General features: G+C 36.8%; 1 protein-coding gene across 1 annotated transcript; it reads left to right on the top strand.

Annotated features, from left to right (window-relative positions):
- The first annotated feature begins 24,539 nt into the window (after positions 1 to 24,539).
- On the top strand, positions 24,540 to 25,508 carry LOC128283895 (uncharacterized). Its single transcript, XM_053021314.1, has one exon. The coding sequence runs from the start codon at positions 24,540 to 24,542 to the stop codon at positions 25,506 to 25,508; it is 969 nt and encodes a 322-aa protein (XP_052877274.1).
- The last annotated feature ends 1,599 nt before the right edge of the window (positions 25,509 to 27,107 follow it).

Here is a 27,107-nt window from a genome sequence, read left to right as displayed (position 1 = left end):
GACGACTTTTGAACCTCAAACAATCGTCATCGTCGATTTGAAATTCCGAGTCCTTGTTCGGAACACACTCAGCCCATTTTGCAGCCAACTCGTCGTCGACTTTCTGAGCTTCTCGAATTTGATGTATCAATAGTGGTTTGGATTTCAATTCAGCTACTAACACACTATCGGATCGAACAGACAAGTGCACGTTCATCGCTCGTAAAGCGAATAATGATTTACGACTCAAGGCATCCGCAACCACATTCGCCTTTCCCGGGTGATAGTCAATGACCAGCTCATAATCCTTTAACAGCTCGAGCCAACGTCTTTGTCGCAGATTTAAGTCTCTTTGGGTCATCAAATATTTGAGACTTTTGTGATCCGAGTACACATGGCACCTTTCACCAAATAAGTAATGTCGCCAAATCTTTAAGGCAAATACGATGGCGGCCAATTCAAGATCATGGGTCGGATAATTTTTTCGTGTGGCTTTAATTGCCTCGACGCGCAGGCCACAACTCGACCTTCTTGCATCAATACACAACCTAATCCAAGTAGGGAGGCGTCGCTATAGATGACAAACTCTTTCTTGGGACTCGGGTTGCACTAGAATTGGGGCTTCATCAAATAAGTTTTCATTGATCGAAACTTTTTGGCATTTCTCCGTCCATTCGAACTTAACATCCTTTTGGAGTAAGCCGTCATCGGCGTGGCTATCGTTGAGAAGCCTTTACAAATCGTCGGTAATAACCAGCAAGCCCCAAAAACTCGAACCTCAAGAATATTTCTCGGAGGCTTCCAATTAAGTATGGCTAAAATTTTATTGGTCGACTCGAATACCGATGCGAATACCACATGACCCAAGAAGCTAACCTCTCTTAACCGAACTCACACTTGTGAACTTAGCATATAATTGCTTATCCCGTAAGATTTGCAGCACTAACCGCAGGTGTTCAGCATGTTCGGTCTCATTTCTTGAATAGACCAAGATGTCATCAATGAACACGACTACGAATCGATCCAAATATGGTCTGAAGATCCGATTCATTAAATCCATAAATACCGTAGGGCATTAGTGAGCCCAAACGGCATCACTAGGAATTCATAGTGACCATATCTCGCTCAAGGCGTCTTGGGTACGTCCGAATCTCGGATTCGAATTGATAATAGCCCGATCTCAAATCTATTTTCGAGAACACCGAGGCTCCCTTCAGTTGATCGAACAAGTCATCAATACGTGGCAACAGATATTTGTTCTTTATCGTCGCTTTATTAAGCTGACGATAGTCGATGCACAGCCGCATGGTTCCATCCTTCTTTTTCACCAACAACACTGGCGCACCCCAAGGCGAACAACTCGGGCGAGCAAAACCTCTATCCACCAATTCTTGCAACTGAGCTTTCAACTCCTTTAATTCCGTTGGTGCCATACGATACGGAGCTATCGAAGTTGGAGTGGTACTAGGTACCAATTCGATGCCAAATTTTATTTCCCGAATAGGTGGTAAACCCGGCAATTCTTCAGGTAAAACATCCGGGTATTCACAAACCACTGACACAGATTCGGGTTTCTTTTCTAATTCCTTGTCATCGAGCACGTATGCAAGGTACGCTTCGCACCCTTTTCTTACATATTTTCGGGCCAACATCGCTGATATTACAGCTGGCAACCCCTTTAAGTCCGTAGACTCAACTCGAATTATTTCATTATTCGCGCACCTCAAATCGATAGTCTTGCTCTTGCAATTTACAACCGCATCGTGCATGGTCAACCAATCCAAACCAAGAATAACGTCGAACTCATCGAACGGCAAAAGCATCAAGTCCGTGGGAAAACAAGAACCTCGAAACACTAGGGGACTTTTCTTGCACACTTTGTTGACAAGCACGTAATGACCCAAGGGTTTGACACCGAATTACAAACTCGAGAGACTCAATAGGCAAAGTCTTCTTTGGATGCTAAGGTTCACATATATATGAATGAGTAGAACCGGGGTCAATCAAAGCAATCACATTTGTATTGAAAAGAGTGAAAGTCTTGGTAATGACATCCGGAGAGGCAAGATCCTCACGTGCGGCAGATGGCATAAGTCCTTGCAGAGCACGAGCCTCGGATCTGATGGTAGCATCTCTAGATCCTCTCGACCGCCAACGACATTGCCCATATTTCTAGGTGGCCTACCTCGGCGATGGTAGCACCGGGTTTCCACTCGACTTACATTCATTCATGCATCCTCGGGCAATCCTTCATAAAGTGGTCGGCCGACCCACACTTATAGCGGGAGCGATCACGAAACCAACAGCTCCCGAATGCCATTTGTCACAATGTGGACACTCGCCTCTCTCGCGATCATTTCCACCATCGGCGATCGAAGTGACTCGTGTGGTCACGGGGTCGATCGCGTCCTCGTCTAGAAAAGCCCAAACGCCTCTAGACCGCTCGTATCATCTCGAAATCTCTTTGATGCTTGTTGAAGAGACTTTCCGAGGACCTCTTTCGAATTCTCCGGTTCCCACATCAGCTTTTTGTTTCTCCTTTCTAAGCTCTTGGCTTTACAAGCTCGCTCAACAAGTACTACGAACTCTCGTATCTCGAGAATGCCAACGAACATCCTTATATCATCATTCAGCCCATCCTCAAGTGTTTACACATAATGGCTTGGACGAAATGCATTCTCGCGCAGTCTGGCTAAGCCTCACAAATTTTCGTTCGTAGTCGATGGCGACATAGAACCTTGCTTAAGGTTAAGGAATTCCTTCACTTTTGGTCGATGAATCTCTAATCGATATACTTTTTTCAAACTTCGGTTTGAAAGAATTCCCAAGTCACTTGCTCTCTAGGTACCACGAAGTCGAGTACTCCACCAATAGTAGGCGGACTCACGTAGCAAGGAGATGGTACACTTTAAGCACTCATCGGTGTACAGGATAGCTCATCGAGCACCGGATAGTGTTATCCAACCAAAATTCAGCTCGCTCGGCATCATCATCATCCGTAGCCTTAAATTCAGTGGCCCCATGTTTTGAATCCTATCGATTGGGGCTTACTTGACCTTATTTGGTCAGTCAACGGAGGTATTGTAGGTCTTGGGGTTGCATTTGTCGGGAATGGAGGTTGTGGAACAGTAGTGTTAGTTCGAATGTATTGATTAAACCATTCGTTCATCACACTATAAAAGGCTTGCCTAGCCTCGTCATTCGGATTGTTGGCCATAGGTTGAGAGTCCGCCGCTGTCCCTTGCGCTGAAGCAGCGCCACACTCTCCACATCATCGCCTATCGCTTCGGTTGGGATCGGGATCTATTGCTATAAACAAACACAAAGTCAAATTGTCGAAATCACCACACTATCGATTCATCATTTAATGGCATGTATAGCTAGACCCCAAACACATCACGGTAGTCCTAGAATCGACTAAACCGAGGCTCGATACCAATAAAATTGTAACACCCGAACACGAGACCATCGCGGTGTCGGACACGAGGGTTAACAAGCCAAGTTCACTTGTTTTGTCCACCAATTTGACATTTCCAGTCAGCTGGAAAACTGCGTCACCATCGCCTTTAAAATCATATCTCGAGTTTCAAAACTCGAAACTGGTTTCGTAAATTTTCCTGAATTTAGACTCATATATCCATCCATGGATTTATTTCTAGAATTTTTGGTTGGGCCAATTGGTACAGTTTATTAGTTAAAGTCACCCATGTTACAGGGATCGACTGCTCGACCTTCACGCGTTACAACTTGAATATCTCACTGTACAGAACTTTAATACTGGTGCCGTTTGTTTCTAATGAAACTAGACTCATAAATGGAATCTGTACATATAAGGCATGACTCCTAATTCTTTCTGGATAATTTATAGCAAATTTTTAAAGTTTGACAGGGGACCCAGAAACCGTTCTGGCCCTGTCTCACAATAGCTTTAATATCTCTTAACATGTAACTCCTATGACCATTTCGTTTCTTCCATATGAAAATAGACTCATCAAGGTTCATTTACATAGCTTATTCACTATTTAATACCATTCCTACAAATTTTGGTGATTTTTCACATTCACGTTACTACAGCTGGCAGCATCTGTTTTTAAGGTAGGTCTTACCTATTTGGTAGTCTCCATGAACCAACTAGTCTTGCCATACATAGGTTCATATATGATCATTTTAACCATACCAATGGCTGATCATGTGACCAACACTCCCATTTCCAATCCATAATCACATCATGACACCATATATATACATACAAACCACAAATAGTCTAAGTTCATGCTTCTTTTTACGAGCCATTTTCGCATGGCCGTACACAAATACATCACAACATATTTAACCAACAAGGGTAGTCCTATACATGCCATTTCAAAGTTCAACCAAAATTTATACCAAAATAGAGACGTTGATAGTGTGGATGACTTGACTTTATTGATCCCGAATCCGATTGCTATCGGCGAAATCTATAAACAGAGAGCCAAAGCAACGGGTAAGCATTTTATGCTTAGTAAGTCTCAAGGAATATAATCAACTCTAATTACAGCAATACATTCACATATCCAAATACATCATTTCATTAATACACATTCTTACTTCGACTTCATCGTTATATACTTTCACAAAGTATCAATCAATTCAATAACTGAAATTCATTAGTCGATTGAGCGAATGTTGCTCAAACATGTCGCCTTCAATGCACATACAAGCGTACCTTATTCTTTGGGCTTCTCGAGTGTACTAATTGAATTTATTACAGCAACCAACACTCACCTCCAGCCCAAGATTCTTGAATATAACCGGATATAAGCATGTGCACAAATGCCTTGGTCTTAGCCGGATAGAATGTCTCGCACGAATGCCTTGGTCTTAGCCCGGATGTAGCCACTAGCACAATTGCCTTGGTCTTAACCCGGTATAATTTCCAGCATAATTGTCTTGGGCTTAGCCGGATATCATTCAACTTCTCATGCACACATACATCAATAATCATTGGACACACATATTTCATTTTCGTTACTAAGGCTCAAACACAATTATAATCATTAGCATAATCGCCGGGACTTAGCGGGTAGAATTGAATACTCATACACACATAAATCAATAATCAATACATCCATATTTCATTCCACATAATTCAATTAAGGTCACTTCTTGAGGACTTACCTCGGATGTTGTCGAACGGCTTTTACGGCTATTCGATCACTTTTTCCTTCCCCTTGTCCAATTGTGGCCCTCTTAGCTCTTGAGCTAATTCAAACAAATTCAATCTATTAAAACCTCATTGTGCTAGCTTATGGCCGAATATGACAAGAAGTTTAAATGGTCATATGGCCACTCTTTAGCTTGAATACACAATGGTCATGCACATTTTATACTACATCAAGCAATTCAATACAATTTATTCGAGCATCAAGGAAAAGCTAAGGCCTTCAATAGGCTACCCAAGGCCGAATATTCATGTACATGTTGAGGCCAATTATGCACTTAATACCTCACAAAAACAGCATGCATTTTACTAGTTAATGCTTTGCATATTGTTGCTCAAAACTTATAATATAGCATCGAGCACTCATATATGTGCTAGGCCGAATGTGCTTGCAATTTCACATTCATTCTTCAACATCTTCTTCTTTAAACAAACATATTCATCACTTAGTTCATAACCAAACATCATGTGCAAACATATATATACATATATGAGCATGGCGAATTTCAAGGTGTCCATAGCCATCCAAAACACAATTTTAACTAACATGCAAGAAGCATGAACCATGCTTATGAATGCATCATGGCCGAATATGACAATCATGCTCCTTTTCAACTTCAATCATGATTTAACAAAAAGAAAACTCAAAATCTTACTCAAAAGTAGACAATCCATCATTGCATGCATCATCATCAAGCTTCAGACTTAGCATGCAATGGCTTTATCACCATAACAACTTTGGCCAAATACCATTTCCATGGCATAACAAAGATTTGAGCCATGGCTAACATACACATCAAGTTAGCAACCAAAACATGCATGAAACTCCTAACACAACCTCATACATACCTTAATCTTGATGCAAACTTAGCCAAATCTCCTTCTAGATCTCTTCCAAACCAAGCATGAAGCAAAAATCCTCCTTCTTCCTTAGTTTTGGCTCAAAGAAAGGATGAACAAAATTTTTTTCTTTCTTTCTCTACAACTCACGCCAATGGGGGGGGGAATACCACACTCACACACATTTTTTTTTCATTCTTTTCTTACCCATACACCTTTGTTTATTATTTCTCCCTAATGCACCAACAAAACATGTTTCATGACATGTTTTGCCCATCCTCTCTTGCCATGGCCGGCCACTTCATGTTGGGGGAAATTTGACATGCAAATCCTTATTTTTGCATGCATGAGCAACTAGTCATCACACATTTCCCCATCATACTTTCAAAGTTCACTACTAGGTCCTTTCTAGTGAAATTCGCATTTATAACACTAAATCGAAACATCAAAAATGTCACACACAAATTAACACATATCATAGGCATCAAAATAAATTTTAAATTATTTTTTTGCCTCGGTTTTGTGGTCCCGAAACCACATCCCGACTAGGGTCAATTTTGGGCTGTCACATAACTGGAGCTACAGAACTTAGAATTAAGTTATACTAATTTTCCCTAAAACTAGACTCACATATATTCTTACCATAAAATTTTCAGAATTTTTGGCTTAGCCAATTAGTACAGTTTATTCCTTAAAGTTACCTTTTTTCGCTGTCTAACAGTTCTAAACCCTCTTCACTATAAATTAATTATCTCATAATACAGGACTTGGATGATGTTCTTGTCTATTTCTCTTGAAAATAGGCTAATTAAGAATTCTAAGAATATAAATTATAACTCATAAATATTTTTTACAAATTACAATGATTTTCTCAAATCAGAATAAGGGATTTCAAAGTCATTCTGACTCTGTCTCACAACAATTAAAATATTTCATAATACGAAACTCTTTTGCTTAACCATTTATTCTATGTGAAACTAGACTCATTAGTATTTAATTTCATATTTTATTCAGCCTCTAACTCAATTTGGACAATTTTCGGTGGATTTTTAAAGTCGGACTATGACTGTTGTCTAAAACTATTTTAGGGTAAATTAACGATACTACGTTTATCACACCATATTAATTCATTTTCACCACATTGGTAAGGTTACCTATAATCACAAGGTCATCACAAAATCATTCTCATAAGCATGAATGACCTATTTACATCTTCACTAAATGTGCATCATAAACTGAAATCATTTCTCATGAGCTTGGCATTCATACCTATGTTACTCAACAAGCTCATATTCATTCCTTACTAATCATATAGCATGAATTGAATTCACATCTCATCAATTTCATGTAAGTACTTGCACCACTCACAATATGGCCATAACCTTTCTCATTTAGCTTAAACCGTAACTCTCACTGTTGAACCTTTCGGAAAGCTATCAGATATTCACTAAGCCTTAAACATAGGGTATAATGCCGATGCCATGTCCCAGACATGGTCTTACACTGACTATCGAAATCGAGGCCGACACCATGTCCCAGACACGGTCTTACACTAGCTTTCACATATTCGTGCCGATGCCATGTCCTAGACATGGTCTTATACAGACACATCTCGTAGCCAATGCATGTAACACCCCTAACCTGTATCTATCGCCAGACTAGGGTTAAGCAGCATTACCAAACATATCGAAACACTTCGCATTCATTTCACAAACATCATAGGATCATAGTCAAACATCAACATAAGTCCCTTTCTTAGGTCAATGAGACCTTAAACACGCATTAAGAAGAGGTCGGGACTAAACCGAACATGTTCACCACTTTCAACACTTAGAAAATTTTTCTATTCTGTTAAGGTCACACGCCCGCGTGACCAGGCCGTGTACCTTACACGGGCATCAAACACACCCATGTGAACCTGCTCTGCCAAAACAGAGCAGGCATACTGACTTTCACCCACGGCCAATAGACACGCCCGTGTGTCAAAGCCGTGTGATTTTTAAGAGGTTACTGTCAAACAAACACGGCCACAAAGCGCGCCCGTGGCCTTTGACCGTGTGGCACAATGCAGGCTTGGTATAAGCCAAATTGCCACCCCTATTTGGGTCAACCTACAAGCATAGAAACAAGCATACATGTATAATCCAATTTCTCATGCTAAAACACATACATCATTCATGCAATAATATTATCAACCATTTACATACTTATAACCTTACCTATTCGTACTAAAACATAATGTAAAATTATATCAAAAACATCATTCATTCTTATACCATGAACTCACCAAACTTACCTTCTCCATTATCCAACTAGAAAATGCCACTATTGCAAAATAACATCACATATCATAAGCCTTTCTCAACCATAAGTTCAAACACAAATTAGCCAAATCACATGGCTAAATATATATATATATATATATATATATCACAAAACATACTCCCAACTACTAGCCTATACATGCCATACTTCAAACATTTACATTTTGAAAAGTACCAAAATGAGATCGATAGTGTGGTGATGATCCTCGACTATCCCCGAGCCTTCATTAGCTATGATAACTGTAAAATAGACAGTAATCATACAAAGTAAGCTTTCAAAAGCTTAGTAAGCTCATACTCAATTCATTCATAGTAGGTGAAACATAAAATGGCAATATATATGAGTATTTGAACCATTTCAATCCATAAAAATATATCAACTCAATGAAATTCATACACATAACCTCATCTGCCATTTAGGAATTATACATACCTGAATCTTCCCGCACTTATTCACTTTTGAACTCACCTTTTTGTTGAATGTTATAAGACTTTCCATAACATATTCGTATTTTAGACATCCGCACACTTAGTGTTATATGTTTAGTTGAAACTAAATATTTTCATACACTTAGTGCCATCTCAAATAACCGAGACTACGTCCGTATCGCACACATAGTGCCTCAAATAGCCAAAGCTAGTTAGATCGCACACTTAGTGCCAAAGCTAGTTTAAATTGCACACTTAGTGCCAAAACTTCCGATTCACCATCATAATGTCCAATTCAATTATATACAAACCATGTATAATAAAGGCATCAAAGCTTACTTAACATCATATTTTAAGTACGAACTTACCTCGTACTCGGAATTTGTCGACTCGGACTATCTACTCGATAACCTTCGACTTTCCTCGATCTAAGTTTGAATTCCTCCTTTCTTGATCTATAGGTTTTCAAAATTAACCCTTTTATTCACCAATTAATACAATTCCATATATAAACACATATTTAGGGCATTTTACAATTTAGCCCTCATATTTTCACATTTTGACACTTTAGTTCCTAATTCACAAAATCACAAAATACACATAATTTGCATATACTTATGCTTGGCCAAATTCTTCTAGTACTCATAGTAGTCCACACATTTCACTTATTTCACATTTTAGTCCCTCAAAATAACATTTTCACAAATTAGCCCAATTTACTCAAATCCAACTAAAATCCAAAGACAAAACATGTAAACCCAACGTCAAGCTTTCATATTTCACCATTTAACAACACAAAACTCATGAATTCATCCATGACACATTTTCAAATCATCAACAAAATCAGAAGTTGAGGCGTGGGCTTTATAGTACACTTAGCAACGATCTCAAAAACATAGAAATTATCAAAAACTGAAGTAAAAACATACCCAAATTAAGCTTCCAATGTGCCGAAACCTAAAAGCCTTTATTCTTTCTTTTTGTTCTTCAATTTCAATGGATGAACACATATATGACATGATTTTCTAATTTGTTTTCATATAAATTACTTTAATAGACATTTTCTTATTTTGCCCTTTTATAAACAATTATAAATTCACCTAATACATGCCCTTAGAAGTCCATTCAAACATCCAATGGTCATTTGACCACATAAGGACATTTACTCTAGAAAGCCAACTCAAATAAGCACTTAAACATCTAGCACACAGCTTTTATATTTTATGCAATTAGGTCCTTTTTACAAATTAAGCACACAAACAGTTAAGTTTTCACACGAGATTTCCACACATGTCAATTCACTTATCAAATATACGGATATTAATATTAAAATATTTTTCTAACTCAAAATTGTGGTCCCAAAACCACTATTCTGACTAGGGCCAAAACCAAGCTGTTATAATGCATGTCCCAGACATGTCTTACACTGGCTCTCGTCTCAATGCCGATGCATGTCCCAGACATGTCTTACACTGGCATTTCATAATGTGGCTGATGCATGTCCCAGACATGTCTTACACTAGCACACACATATCACCCAAATGTCATGGCATGAATATCCGTTTATTCCTAAGGTTCAACCGGGGGGTTCCTCTACATCAATTCTCATCATACATAATCATTTCCATAATCAAGCAATTTATGCTATATCTATTCAATACGTGTAATAATGATTTAGTTATATTATTTACATACGAATTACTCGTTTCTATGGGATATCATATTCCATTGAATTTCTAATGTATTCTACCATCATATGAATGTTATTAACTTTTGGCATCACTTTCATCATACTCAATATCACCAACATATAATTCAATATAACCGAAGCAAGATAGATTCAAGTATATTAACAATAACATGGATAACATGCTTATTTAGTCATACGAACTTACCTCGAATACAAAAACGACATTTTTACCATTAGTCCATAACCTTGTATTTTCTCGATTTAAGCCCGAATCTCAATTTCCTTGATCTATCATTTCAAATACAGCCCATTTAGGACTCACATTATTCAAATTGACCCAAAAATCATATTTTGGAAAATTTACAATTTTGCCCCTAAACTTTGCCAAAATTATGCTTTTGCCCCTAGGCTCGTAAAATGATTTTTATTCAATTTTCTTACTCTTAAGCCTAGCCAAACAATTTTCATAACTATAGCAACTCAAGCATTCAATTATTACACACATTTACTATCTATTTTCAATGGGTTTGTCATGATGTAGACGAAGATATTTACGATTTATGATGTAGTAAGATTTTATGATTTTTTATTTATATGTAATGTTATAATTTTAACATTGGTCATGTTATATAATTTAACTATTTTATATTTACTATTGTTGTTATTTCTTACTAAAATTTTATCTATTTTATGTGTTGCGGAAAAATGCCTAGAAGAAACTTAAGAGATCTTAGTATTGTATGAATACTACAAATTCGTAAAAAGTAAATCTTGAACAATGAGACAGGTTGTTGGATCTTCAAGTGTGCGGAGACACTTGACGAGTCTGTGGAATTTCAAAGTAATGTTAAGTTTATTTTACAAATTGTATTAAATTTTATAACTGATTTATTTTTAAATTGCAATATAGTAATAATTTATTATTTTTCAGTTGAAAATGGTGGGACGCGCAGAGGTCGAAGACGACGCTCCTAATGATTTATATAACTTAAATTTTGTCGAGCGTGTCAAAGTAACTAGAAACTTGACCATGGTCACTGTTGGACAAGAAGCTCGACTTTTAGCAGGCTATTTGGGCATTATAGCACGAAATGCCAATATGTTGCCCATCAACTACGAACCATGGCATAACATGCCTGATAGCAATAAAAATCAAGCTCTCTCTAATATTAAGGTAACAAAACGTTAATGTAATTATAATACTTTGGTTTAAGTTTCATTTATATTTACTTTCTAAACTTGTGTTTTTTAGGATAGGTTTGCTTTAAAGGTCTCTGATGCCTATATCAAGAAGGCATTGGGTAAAAAATGGAGACACAATAAAAGCATTTTGAAAAAAGAATATTTTAAAAAACCCATTAGCCTCAAAGAAAAATTGCAAAATGTCCCACTGAGAATGCTGAGGTACCAATAGGAAGATGCGGTTCGATTTTGGAATTTGAAGAAAGGAGAGGTATTATGTACTTGCAAACTCTTATAAATTTTTCGGTTTATAGTATTTACTATATACGTAATAATAATTTCATTATGTAGGACCGTGAGCGAGTTGGAACAAGCGTGAGCAAAAACAAAAATTTACGCATTACCAAGCGAGGTCGAAAAGTTTTGCTTGTGTAACTCAAAGCAGCGGTACTATGGATTTATTAAATCTATCAAGTATTAATGACTTTTACTATTAAATATTATTTTTACTACTATATTGTAGGAAGCCTCGTCTGGTCAAAAGTTGACGCCTTCAACTTTTGACATTACGCATGAGAAAAAAGATGGAACTCGATGTCATCCGAGGCTGCAGAAATTATGGTATATTTACTTAATAAAAATTGATTCATTATAAATATTAATAATGATTATATGATTATATGATTATATGATGAATAAGTCCAGGTATATGTTTATGAAAATTATGAGCAATGTGCTCGATATTTGAGTGAACTTTGATAAGACAAAATGGATTAAGTGAAATTATCTAAGAGTGAATTTTAGTAGTAAAATAGTGTTGGACAGTAGCAGTTGCATGACTTTGAAAATTCACCAAAAATTGTGTAAGTTGAACTAAATTTCAAAAAAATTATGGAATTAAATATTAATGAGTATATTTCCATATAAAATAAATAGGGGGAGCAAAAGAGTTCTATATTATGTGATATTATTGTTTTTGTGAGACAGTGTTAGAATGAATTTGAGATCCCCTGTTCTAACTTGGAAAAATCATTAAAAATTGTAAAAAAACATAATTATGAGTTATAATTTATATGAATAGAATCCTAAATGAGTCTACTTTCAGGAGGAATGGACAGGAACATCATATGAGTATCGAAATATGAGATAAATAATTTTTAGTGAAGAGAGGTCAGAACTATTGGACAGCAAAATAGGGGAAACTTTAATGAATAAAATGTACTAATTGGATAAACCAAAAATTCTGGGAATTTTATGGGAGAAAGGTATATGAGTATAGTTTCATGGAAAGTTAACAAAACTAAATTTTGAGTTTTTTAGCTCTAGATATGATTGATTTAGTAACTATAACTCGATAAAATAGCTTAACCTGAACATGTGTAATTGTACAATTATAATGTTTTATCTTGAAAATCATGTTAGTAATTGCTTATTAATTTCATATGGACTTACTAAGCGTAAAGCTTACCCATCCCCTCCATTTCTTTAGTATTGGCAGGTCGGCTCAGGGTTGGAGATCGTCGGAGGCAAAATCACACTATCAAACTATCATTTTTGGGAGAATTAATTCAAATATTAGAAATATCAAGTGAGTGGCATGTATAGGAAGTTGGTTTGTGATATGTATTATTACTATGACTTTGACCATACGTATTAGTCTGCATTGAGTTATCATATATGATCATGAGATGTGGTCCTTATCCATTATGGTTTATAAGTTTAATTAATCATGCCATGTCTTATGTTTTGATGTGATGATATAGTTAACTTTGTTTGTTATGCATGATTGGTAATACATCAGGTAAGTTAAATACGGGCCAGTGGATCCTGAATTAAATGGAAATGAGTAATGTTGCCTTGAATATGGATGTTTAATGGACAAATTTTTAACTACATTATGATGGTATAAAATGAGAATAAAATTTAGCATGTCTAGTTCTAGTTAATGTAAGAATGTATTTTATATACAGGATGGTAAGCAAATATGTTTAAATTGAATGACATGTTATTGCATGATTATGGATGTGTAAGTGCTCATTTATGCCACGTTATATGTCTTTAAATATGCATGTGTTCGAAAAGTTTTGAATTAAATGAAATTTTATGGCTCGATTTTCGTCTATGTGTCTGGTTAAGTCTGGTAATGCCTCGTACCCTGTTCCAGCCTTGGATACGGGTAAGGGGTGTTACATTTGGTGGTATCAGAGCTATGGTTTAGTCGGTTCTCAGACTAACCTAACATGTGTAAAAGTCTAGTTATACATGCCACGGATCCGTGATAGTGTGATGTCTCCCGGCGCGTAAGAGCACTGTCTTATTTAGACAAAGGTCCTCTCCAACCAACCTGCACCGACCATGTGTAAGGTGATTAAAGGTGTTTAAGTAAAATTATGATTATGATAAGTCTCGGTTTAGAAAACTATGAATAAAAGTTTATGATTATATGTGATAACACGTGATATGAAAGTTTATGCTGTGATAAATATCTATATTTGCTTAATGCTCATATGATGTAGTGCACATGGCTTACTTGACAAATTGAATGGGATAATTGGAAAATTGGTGTAAACCAACATGAATGTTGTGTTGCCTGAAATGAATGACATGATTTTGACGATGTTGCTATGATGATGAAAGTTGTTTCATATGTATATGTATAAGAAAGTCGAGTTAGAGGCCCTAAAACCCCTCCCCCTTATCGAAGTGGTCTTATAATGGAATTTCATGAGATTTGTACTGAATAAGTTCCCGGTTGAAAAACCAAAGAGTTCAATGATAGAATACTTATAAGTATGATTAGAGATTGAGAATGAGTTGATAAGTGAAGTCAGAGCTAGAAAAGTATCAGGTGACATAAAGATTATTAGAGCTATGCACTGTCCCAATTAGAGAATGAATTTACTTTGGTAAATTAAATTACTCAGGTACAAGGTCGAGAAAAGTGTAAATTAAAATTTATTCAGAACTGGTCTTCTTTAGTGAAAGGTCTAACATGAATTTTGTGATGGCAGAACTAGTTGTGGGAAATGATATTTGAAATGCGTAATATCTGAGTGTGACAGTTACGGCTGAACAGATTTAATAGTTTCTTCTGAAATGTTCTATGTATTTATCCGTTCTCAGAAAAATTTCTATGGCTGTTGATCTTTTGAAGAAATTCTTGTTATATGGGAATGTTTTCTAATCTTGATGTTAGATAGAAGCATTGGTAGTCTGACTGGTTTATAATTTGTATTGCTGTATTTCCTCGGGCATTTTATTACATTTCGTCCGATAAGAATTGATGAGAGGATATGTATGATATTATGATACTGTTTCTTCTACTTGATGCTCCATTTGATATAAATGTATGGGAAGATACATTGTTTTTGTTATATTTGATTCCAGTGGGATTAAATGATGTTTTCTTCTGGACTTCTTTTCTCTGAGGAATTTCCGAGATTTCATATTTTCCTATGTTTTTGGTTTTCAATTTTCTGGCATGGTATCGTATCTTGGATTTCTTTATTCGGTTTTCTTGTTATCTTTATTCCATAATTTGTCAATTATGACTTATGTTTGAAGTGCGTTCTTCAGCTCGTGATAATCATGACAAGCATGACTATACTTCCGATTTGATCTTGGTAATGTGGTAATTTTAGTATTGGAATTTCTCAAATTTCCGTGTAAGGATTTGACAACAGTAAAGGCATAACTGATAAAACCACGAGTTTCAATCGGTATGGTGGATTACTTCTCTCAAGTAAGTTAATTATAGTTAATGTCTTCAATTGAGATATTTTGGTAGTTAATGTCTTCAATTGAGATATTTTGGTTACTTGAGCTAATGCAATTGAGATGGTTTTGATTAGCGTAAGGAATGAATAGTAAAGGACTGAATGATGAATTGTCTAGTAACTAGAAAAAAGGATTACTTGAAATGTCATTCAACGGTGTTTAAATCGGCTCGAGTGTTTAATTTGTGTGAATTATTTATTTGAAAGATTTCATATGACAATTATGTCAGGATCATTTTTCCCAAATCTGATAATAGAATTTCATTTCTTCCAAAGCGTCTGAACTGGACTAGTCTGCATTAAGTAAAGATTTCCTAATTTTCAGTAATGCACTATGGTATGAAGGGTGATGTGTCTCAAGAAAATAAGGAAAATGTGATAGTGAGTAGTAAACTAAAAGAGTTGTAACACCCTAAACCGGGCCCAGACGTTAAGTTTGGCTCGAATCTTACGTGTCACATTGAAGTGTTTTTCGAAAACCATGTTTCCATTAAAAACCCTTCTTAATAATTAAAAACTTATACCCTTTTTAAACCTTGTTAGAAAACCTCAGCTAAATAACATTCTTAACAACTTTGTAAAAATCTTGGTAGTTGCGAAAGCTTAATTTAAAAACAATTGCGGATACGTGATGTTTTGAGCAACAGTAGTTGCTTTGGAAAATCGTGTTCTAATACTAGCAATTATAAGAACAATAAATAAAATTCCAAATTTGAAATCCAGAAAATTACAACGGCTTTACTACAACCCACATAAAACATTTAAAAGTAATAATCAAAACTATAAAATAAACACAGTGTGTGGCTTCCTCCGAGCCCCTCGCAGCTTCGATCCGTCTAAGGCTGGAAATTACTTGAAAGGTTAATAAACGGGTGAGTTTGCGAAAACTCAGTGTGAAATCCCCTACTATAAAAAGGAACAGTCAAACATATAAAAGAATTAAAAGTCTGGCCCCAACCTTACTTACAGTTTTAGTATCAATTGGGCCTTAGCCCACTATAACAGACAGTACCAGATGGGCCTTAGCCCATTACAGAATAAGAAACATTATCGAACTAGAATCAAAATGAGAATCGAATCGAATCGGTGATGTAATCGAATCGAGATCGTAATGTAATCAAAATCAGAATGTGAATGCAATCCCAACCCAATCCAGCCGTATACACCCCCGTACCAACCTTACACCATGTGGGGAGACTACTCGACCCACCCAACCGCTACACAAAGATGTAAATTGCAATGAGGTGCGGATATTGTGACGAAGTCACCAGATACAGATATTGTGGGTAGGCCACCAGAACAAATATATATATATATATATATGTGGGGAAGCCACCAGATTGCAGCGAGGCTGCTAGATATTGTGACAAAGTCACCAGAACAGATATATATGGTGAGGCCACCAGATTGCAGCGAGGCTGCCAGAACACTTCCTCCATCAATATAACCCGTATCCCATGCAACAGATATACATGTCATGGCATACAACATACAGAATCAGAATATCATGCCCATATTTCAATCAAACAGTCACAGTCAAGTCATTCATATCACCAATATATATTCACAATCAAATCCGTCAACCACACAGTCCAAGTCAGTCACTTGCCCACAAGGGCAAAACAATCATTTAACACGCTAGGGGTAAAATGGTAATTTTATAAATCGAGGGTAAAACGGTAATTCTATAAATCGAAGGTAAAACAATAATTTTGTAAATCAAGGGTAAAATAGTAATTCTATAAATCGAGGGTAAAATAGTAATTCTGTCAATCGAGGGTAAAACAGTAATTCTGTAAATCGAGGGTAAAACAGTAATTTGGTAAACTAAAGTATTCTAAACAGGGAAACAATACGAATAAGCCTAAAGCCCTTCTTGGCCCAAATGGGCCCACACGCTCGTGTGGCCCTTTTAGCCCAAATCTAGCCACAGATATGAGATTCACCTAGCCTAGTCCAATATTTACTACACAATCAAACAACTTATCCAATTGGGCTCGTAGGCCCATTGGGCCCACATGGCCCCTTTCGACCCATCGCGGCCCGAATTAGCCATCCTACAGCTAAAGTAGTGAGAAATACACACCTGTTAGGAGACTGCAGTTAATCCGCGCTCCAAACACTCTTAGGTGACGCCTAACCCAAACAAGCACGTCACAAAGCGAAAGGGATCAGCCAAGAAGGGTATGCCTACTCTCCTCATGGTTTGCTCTATTTAAAGCCAGCTCTCCATCTACTCTTATGTTAGCTTCCCGATGTGGGATCCCTCCATCATTAGAGTTTAAATTCAACACCAACTCTTGCTGCCCCTTGTTAGCAAAATAAATGCTCTTTGATTGCCATGAGTTTTGAACCCTGAACCTCCTTGCCAACTCTATGACGCCACCTTCCTACCTCTTATGTGGCGCTACTTTGCCACTAGACCACAAGGCTTTTTGTGGCACAATTTCCCCACCAATATTCTTAAGGCCTACCTACTACACCCAGGGTTTGATTCACCTTAAACCAAAATTTTTCCTAGAGTCCAGATTTGAACCCAGGACTTCTCCAACACTTCTCAATACACTTAACCACTAAAACAAGCCTTCATTAACGAAATTTACATGCACAACAAAATATTATAAGCTTCCTTTAACCGCTCCCATGCTCAAGGCCCAAAACTTCTAAGCCCAAATTCAGGGTGTTACAAGAGTACTGTGAGGATCAAATTCTGATGTTGAATTTTAGATTGGATCTAATTCATGGTATTATTATTCCGAGGCTTATATAGAAGGAACTGTAGAAAGCTCACAGTGAAAATTTGCCTATTTATTTAGAGAGTAATGACGTGTACTGTAATTTGATTCAGATGTTATTGGATTGTGATTTATCGATGATGAAAATCTGTATGATTATTTCGGAAGAGTGAAGGTCCCTTTGATTGTTGAATTTCTTGGAATTCTAGTCTGCATAAACCAAATTGAGATTCGGGTTTTATGTCATGATATCATGGGAAACTGAGAAGCCTTTGAAAATTTAAGAACAATTGGGAGTTAAGTCTGTAAGCTTTCAAATCATATGAAAAATTAAAGAGATGTATTAGAGGCACTGCCTGAGCGAAGGTACTTTGGTATCGAGTATGAGATTGAGGAATCTAAGTGAAGATCACTTTTCCGGTAAGATTTTTGGGGACGAAAATCCCTAAAGGGGAGGAGAGTTGTAATACCCTGATTTTGAGCCTAGTCGAAACAGTGGTTTCGGGATCACAAATCCAACGATGAAAATTTTATTTTTATTATATTTTTATGGTCTACGATTTCACAGAATAATTTCTTGAAAATTTCATTCGAAAATTTTGACATTCGGGCACTTAATTTAGTCAAAAGGACTAGATCGTAAAAACTATAAAAGTTGAGTTCTACATACTAGAGGTGTCCAATTGTTATGAAATTTTAAATTGAGGGTCCTTAAATGGTAATTAGACCATTGGTTAATTTTTGGACAAAAATAGACATGAAATGGGTGTAATAAAATATTTTTAAGTTAGGGGTATTTTGGTAAACTAATAATTAAAAGAATTAAAAAGGAAAATAAGCCAAATTAACTATCATCTTCTTCATTCAACCGTTTCTACCAATAGCAGCCATGGTTAAGGTTTTTTCAAACTCCCAAGCTCGATTGTAAGTGCTCCTTAGCCCCGTTTTTAAAGTTCTTTACATTTTTGAAATCTCGCTAACTTGGTTAAGCTTATTCTAGCAATAATTTAACCTAGGGTTTATATTTGGAAAAATACCCATATGTGAAATGTGTTTATTTTGATGTTTTATGGTAGAATATGAAGCTTGAAATTGTGTTGAACAACTTTTACTAAGCGATTTTACGTGAAAACGAGTAAAACGATATAATCGGTAAAAATACCTAATGTTCATAAGTACATGTTAGAGTCTGAATTTGATGTTGCTATAGAAGGGAAAAATGATCAGCATGTCAAAAAACATAAGAAACTAGAATGAAGTTTAATTTACGAGCCTAGGGGTAAAAATGTAATTTTGACAAAGTTTAGGGGCAAAATTGTAATTTTTCCAAAATATAATTTTGGGTCAATTTGAATAATTTGAGCCCTAATTAGGCTATATTTGTAATGATAGAGCAAGGAAAATTGAAATTCGGGCTAAAATCAGTAAATTACCAATTTGTGGACAAAATGGTAAAAATGGCCATTTTCGTATACGAGGTAAGTTCGTGTGTTAATAATAATGCAATACCATACGTGAATTGTAATTTTCTATTGTTATGACATAAATTGTATAATTTAATATGTTTAGGAGAAATTGATGGATGCTGTATATGATATGGAAAATGTGATGCTTATTGTGTCATGTGAAATTGAATGGCAAATTATTGTTACATGAATTGAATGTTAAATTACTATTACATGGGTTGTATGAATTGCTACACGGTTGTACCTGATGAGATTTCGACAAGTTTGTACGTAAATAATTTATCGATTCTTTTTATTTTATTGTATTTTGTTATCATATGAAATGTGGCTGCCTATAGATTGATTATTTGTTGTAAATTACAAATTGAAAAAGGACTATGAATAAATTTGTAACATGTTGAAAAGTGAGGAATTTCCCGGTTGAGCCTTCGGAATAGAAATGATACGAATGATCTATAGTGAGGTCACGTGTGTAGTACTAAGTGTAGGCTACTACGTGTACCGGATAATTGGTCGTATGTGTAGTACTAAGTGCAGGCTACTATGCATACCAGATAATTTCGATCTCGTTTGTAGTACTAAGTGTAGGCTACTACGTGTATCAGATGGTTAGGTCATGTGTGTAGTACTAAGTGTAGGCTACTACGTGTACGGATATGTAACGCCCAAAAATTGGGCCTAGAAGAGTTGGGCTTTGAGTGCAGGATTCGGATAGAAGAAAACCCGAATATTGAGAAGTTTTAAATATTACTAGTGTTTAAAAAATATATATATTGATAAAATATTTATGTTATTACTAATATTTTAATTTTATGAAAATTATTATCATTATAATTATTAGATACAAATATATTTATAAAATTATTATTGTTAATTTAGTGTTTAAATTAACATATTATTAGAAAATTTTATTGTATCTATTTTTATTGATTTATGGAAATTATAATTATTATCATTAGGAAAATATATATATATTATCGTATTTGAAATTGTCATTATTGTGGTTATTATTATTATTATTTTAGTTTTTAAATAAATTACAATCGAATTAAAATGTGGGAAAAATTCGGACCAAGACTCTAGCAAAAAAAAATTATTATTTTTGCTCCTTTAGGGGATCTGGGCATTAAGGTTTATTAATAAGTTCGGCTAAAATTTGACATAAGGAGGAGTCTAGCCTAGTGGTTAGGCGTGTTAAGCAGTAGGAAGGGAGCAGGGTTAGATTCCTCACATGACGCAAATGTGAGTTTTAGTTTAGAAAAACCAAGAACTGTCATAGGTAGGCCTTATTAATTGTTCAGCTAATTCATGTCGAAGCAAGCATCCGCCTAGTGGCTAAGTATGCTAGGAGGCGTGGGAAGAGCTTGGATTCAAGGCACGGCGTCACATTTAATTTGTGTGTTTTTTAATATGCAGATCGCGGCTAGATAAGGGTTAAGATGAGTTGCAGTATAATTTAACACAAAAAGAGCTTATGGCACAAATAAAGTAGCGTTAAAGGGACCGAGAGGGCACGAGTTCGAATCCACTTGTATTTTTTTTGCTCACGTGGGGAGAGTCGAGTTTGACCGAAACTCTACTAGCCATGGCTTGAGTCGGTCAAGCGGTGGACTACTGCTGATGGTGCAAGGAAGTTGGATAGGATTTAAATTGGTGGTGGCTGAAATTAAGGAGAAAAATAGGGAATTTAAACTTGGGAAGGATTTGTATACCGAAATAGGATTCATGGTGGTACCAATTCGGCTATAGGCAATTAAATGCCGAAAAAGCTCTCAAATTTTGGCTAGGATGAATTGTTTGTTTATTTTTTTCAGCTCAAATTCTCTTATCATATTTTCTTTATTTTATTTTATTTTCTCAAACTTCATTCCTTTTGATTCATCTTTCTTTTCCTCGCTGAAGCCTAAATCTTCTATTGCTATTCTTAAAATTCTTTTCCCTTTTCTTTTTCTTCCACCGATCTCTCTCAAACCATTGCTAACCGATTACCCTTCGAAAGGCTAAACCACACTACGTGATAGACGACTTTACTCCTTAGCCGAATCCTCTATTCTTTTTCTTCGTTATTCTTCTATTTTCTTCTTAACTCGAAATAAGCATACCTAAGAATAAGTTCTAAAAGCCGAAAACCCCATAGTCTTAGGAGCGTAGCCGAATCTTTAGACCAGTAAAGGATCGATTTCTGCTAGGGTTTGAGGGTTAGATCTACATCAGAATTGAATAAGAACTAAAGTGGAATCATTGGCTGAAGGAATCGGTGGTAAGTTTTCGAATCTATTTCTTTATTTCAGGAATTAAGAAAAGCCGAAACCCCTAAGGGTGGCTAGCGTTTTGGTCTAAGGGATTTTTTGCCTCTTTCTTTTGATTGTGTAAGAGTTAGCATAGACAAGAGGACAAGAAGACGTACAACGAAGGGCTTGAAGACTAATTCGGTTGGCTCTTTAGATTTAACCCATATTTCGGCAAAAGGTAAAAAAACTCTAGGATCTAAGGCTGTGTTGGATGAGTATGGTAAGAGGTTAAATAAGTAGTTTGTTTTCGATATTTAGATTGACGTGGTAGTAATCCAATTGTAGGCAGTTCGTGTGTGGATCTCGCCAACGTATCATTCTAAATCAGGTGTGTAAACGACACCCACTCATAGACTAGATCGGTAAAAGCCGAAAAGCCGAAAAGCCGGCATTTATGAACTTGCGAGCGTGCAAGCGCTTGTGAGGTGGTTTGGTTGTTAATTTTGATAATCGCAAGCAGTATGATTACAGAGTGCGTAATTTCGTGCACTTCGGTATATTTGGGCTTAATGGGCCGAAAATAGGTTAGTGGGCCAACGGGCCCGATTCGATAAAAACACTCGGTAAGTGCTTCTGTTAATGTGTTAATGGTTAGAATATGTATGTAAACTCTAGAATAGTAAATTTTATTAAACTACCCCTAAGTATGAAAATTACCGTTTTACCCCTAGGTGCTAAATGACCGTTATACCCCTAGGGTTAATTTTGACTGAAATACATGATATTCTGATTCTGTTTGTTATATGCCATGACATGTATATCTATTGTATGGGGTTGGGTTTTGTTATGGAGGAAGAACCCGTTCTGGTGACTGTGCCACATATTCTGATATAAGCGACTTTTTGCGGATTATAGTTAGTGCCGCAATCGGTGGTAACACTGTAAGTGTAGGGATGGCGTAGGTGATTTATTCCCCACAGGAAGTGTAGGGATGGACGGAGGCAAGTGCAGGGTTGGATGGGGTTATCATGCATTAATCATATGAGACTATTTTATTATGGGCCAACTGTATTAAAATGGGCCCAATTGTGTTAATATGGGCAAGACCCAATATATCTCGACTTGTAATAGGGCTACGGCCTGATCGACATCGATATGGGCTAGGCCCAAGATGCTCGATATTGTAATAGGCTATGGCCCGATTAATCTTGATATGGGCTAAGGCCCGTTAACATCGATTCGAATAGGGCTTAGGCCCGAGAAAGTTTGAACTAATTTGGGCTCTGGTTGGGATACTTTACACATCGAGTTTTCCAAACTCACCCCTTTTTCCCATCATTGTAGGTGAGCCTTAGATCGATGGACTTGGAGTGGGTGGGATTCAGAGTGGCCACGAAGATTAAGTTTTTTTTCTTTAAAATAAGTTTTGCATTTATTATTTTGATTATTTTATTCGTTAAAGTTGTAATAAGGCCGCTTTTTTATTATTTTTAATATTTTGGGTTATTAAATTGGTTAGCTCTAGGGCGCGTTTTAAAAAAGTTACTTATTTTTAAAATATCACGATAATCGAGCAAAGTTTCCGCAACGTAAATATTTTCAAAGGAAATAAATATTTTAAATAGACTTAAACTTAATTTGTTGTTCGTGGACAAGTAATAGGCTTAGAGTGTGGCAATGGATGTGTGCATGTCTAGGATTGGATCATGGAAGAGCTAGGTACTTAAGCAGTCTAATTGAATCACCTCCTCTTTTCTTGAATCCTACTTGGTGCGTAGTATCCATTCACTTTAAGCCATGACAAAGAAGGTTTGGTACTTAACTGTTTTTTTTTTTTGAAATAACATGATTCTGCCACTACAAAGGGTTTACAAGTTTTCAAAGTTTCCCATAACATTTTACAAGGTTGTTAACAATGCTTTGATTATTACAATGAATCACGTTTTGGAAAAAAATAAGGCTAAGGTTTTATTCAAGTTTAAACGGTAAAAGTTTCTAAATATCAAGAAGGGTTTTCAATGAAACATGGTTTTCGAAAAACACTTCAATGTGACATGCCGAATTCGGCCATAATGTCTGGGTCGGGTTTGGGGTGTTACATTTAGTGGTATCAGAGCCCGGTTGCAACAACTCAGCTGTGGATTGGGTCTAAAAGTTTTTATAAAATTTTGAAATCTAGTTATATGGAAAAACACTAAAATCGATTTTGTGAAAATGTTAGAAAATTCTTTTAAGTTTTGTTTTCAAAATGCACAAAGAATAAATTTGAATTGCTGATTTCTGAAGAAGTGGCACACTAAATCCCCGGCACCAAGTCTGTAAGTACCTTTTCTAAACTTTACTAAGTATCATTATATTATCGAGACTCGCTATGACATTGTAGTTAAAACTATATTGAGACTATAAGATTGAGACTGTAGCTAGGTGAGATTTGTGAAAGCTAACTCAAACTCTATCATGCATAAAACTCTTAATGAGACAATTCGATAGATACAATGAGCACACGTGGTACTCGTGGACGGGGTACTAGGGGTCGTGGTAGAGGCCGTAGAGGGGCTCGAGCTGAGTCCCTTGCCTCTGATACTATACCTGTGGTGGACGCTAGTGAGACAACGGCATCGTCTACGACAGATAGTGGGACAAGACCGTATGATCGTACGGCTAGGGATGACGCACTGTCCCAAGCCATGCTTCGTATTCTGGAAAGGGTCGCTAGACCCAACACTTGTACCGGAAGCCGTGGGTCAGTTTCGGAACATCTCCGATCGAATGGAGCAGAAGTTTTTAAGGGCATTTCTGGAGTAGCCCCGAATGTGGCTGAGTACTGGTTGGAAGCCACGGAGAGAATAATGGGTGACCTGGATTGCACGGCTGAACAAAAGCTGAAAGGGGCGATATCACTACTTAGGGAGGAAGCTTACCAGTGGTGGTTGACTGTGAAAGAGGGTACCCAACTCGAGCGGATTACCTGGGAATTCTTTAAATCCGCATTTCAAGGGAAGTATGTTGGGGCAAGCTATGTAGATGCCCGAAGGAAGGAATTCTTAAACTTAACTCAAGGGGATCGGTCTATGGCTGAGTATGAGGCAGAGTTTTTGCGACTTAGCCGATATGCCCGTGCGATAGTAGCAACAGAGTACGAACGTTGTGTTCTGTTCGAGGATGGCCTCCGGGATAGTCTACGGGTATTAATAGCTCCACAGAGGGAGCAAGATTTTGCGGCATTAGTAGAGAAAGCTAAAATAGCTGAGGATGTGAAGCGCGCTGAGCGCCAGAGCTGGGAAAAGAAAAGGAGTAGAAACAAAATGGATTTAAAGCCCTCCAATTCTGATCAAAGGCACAGGAAAGGTGCCAGGGCAGATGGGCCGGTCCGAGCTGAAGCCCCTGTTGCTGCTGTTAGATTACAACCTTGTGTTGATTGCGGGAAAAGCCATTATGGCGAATGCTGGAAAAGGATTGGAGCCTGTTTAAGATGCGGATCGATGGAGCATCGTTTCAAAGAGTGTCCTCGGAGACCAGATTATGGACAAACTACTGGTACGGGTAATATACAGCCGCTGAGGGGTGGTCAGCAGCCAGCAAGAGGCCGTAGCAATGGAATGGGTCGTGGTCATGGAGCACCAGATAGGGGTATGGGACATGCTGAGGCGAGATAGCCAGCTTTGGTCTATGCAGCATATCGCCGTGAGAATGGAGATGCTCCGGAAGCAGATGCTGGTACGTACTTCTCTCATGGTGTATTAATTACTTAATTTACAATTAGAGCTAGAGTGCGCAACGGAAGCATAGTGGTTTGACTTGAGTAATACAGTTAGTTGATAGTTGGAAATTTCGAGGACGAAATTTTTTTTTAGGGGGATAGAGTTGTAACGCCTAAAAAATTGTGCCTAGAAGAGTTGGGCTTTGAGTCTGGGATTCGGATAGAAGAAAACCTGAATATTGAGAAGTTTTAAATATTACTAGTGTTTAAAAAAAATATATATTGATAAAATATTTATGTTATTACTAATATTTTAATTTTTATGAAAATTATTATCATTATAATTATTAGATACAAATATATTTATAAAATTACTGTTGTTAATTTAGTGTTTAAATTAACATATTATTAGAAAATTTTACTGTATCTATTTTTTTGATTTATGGAAATTATAATTATTATTATTAGGAAAAATATATATATTATCGTATTTGAAATTTTTATTATTATGGTTATTATTATTATTATTATTTTAGTTTTTAAATAAATTACAATGGATTTAAAGTGTGGGAAAAATTGGACCAAGACTCTAGCAAAAAAAATTATTACTTTTGCTCCTTTAGGGATCTGGGCATTAAGGTTTATTAATAAGTTCGGCTAAAATTTGACATAAGGAGGAGTTTGGCCTAGTGGTTAAGCGTGTTAAGCAAGTAGGAAGGGAGCAGGGTTCGATTCCTTACGTGCGCAAATGTGAGTTTTATTTTAGAAAACCAAGGGCTGTCATGTGTAGGCCTTATTAATTGTTCGAGCTAATTCATGTCGAAGCAAGCATCCGCCTAGTGGCTAAGTATGCTAGGAGGCGTGGGAGGAGCCTGGTTCAAAACTGCGCGCGCAATTTCGTGTTTTTTTAATATGCGATCGCGGCTAGATAAGGGTAAAGATGAGTTGCAGTATAATTTAACACAAAAGAGCTTATGGCACATGTTATGCAGTAGCGTTAAAGGGACCGAGAGGGCACGAGTTCGAATCTGGCATTATTTTGGTTTGTTTTAGGCGGACCAAGACTTCAGCAGTAAGGTTTATAATTAATCGTGACCGTATATAAGTAAAGAGAGAAGCATGGTGCAATGGCCAGGACAGGCGAAGGCACAAGGGGCGGAGGCTTGAGGTTCAAGCCTCACCTCGCCTGGAAGGCTTGTATTTTTGCTGCTCACGTGGGGAGAGTCGAGTTTGACCGAAACTCTACTAGCCATGGCTTGAGTCGGTCAAGCGGTGGACTACCGCTGATGGTGCAAGGAAGTTGGATAGGATTTAAATTGGTGGTGGCTGAAATTAAGGAGAAAAATAGGAATTTAAACGTGGGAAGGATTTGTATACCAAATAGGATTCATGGTGGTACCAATTCGGCTATAGGCAATTAAATGCCGAAAAAGCTCTCAAATTTTGGCTAGGATGAATTGTTTGTTTATTTTTTTCAGCTCAAATTCTCTTATCATATTTTCTTTATTTTATTTTATTTTCTCAAACTTCATTCCTTTTGATTCATCTTTCTTTT

The sequence above is a fragment of the Gossypium arboreum genome, chromosome 11 (genome assembly GCF_025698485.1).
Source record: "Gossypium arboreum isolate Shixiya-1 chromosome 11, ASM2569848v2, whole genome shotgun sequence".
Classification (NCBI taxonomy): domain Eukaryota; kingdom Viridiplantae; phylum Streptophyta; class Magnoliopsida; order Malvales; family Malvaceae; genus Gossypium; species Gossypium arboreum.
This window is presented reverse-complemented; position numbering and strand designations above follow the sequence as displayed.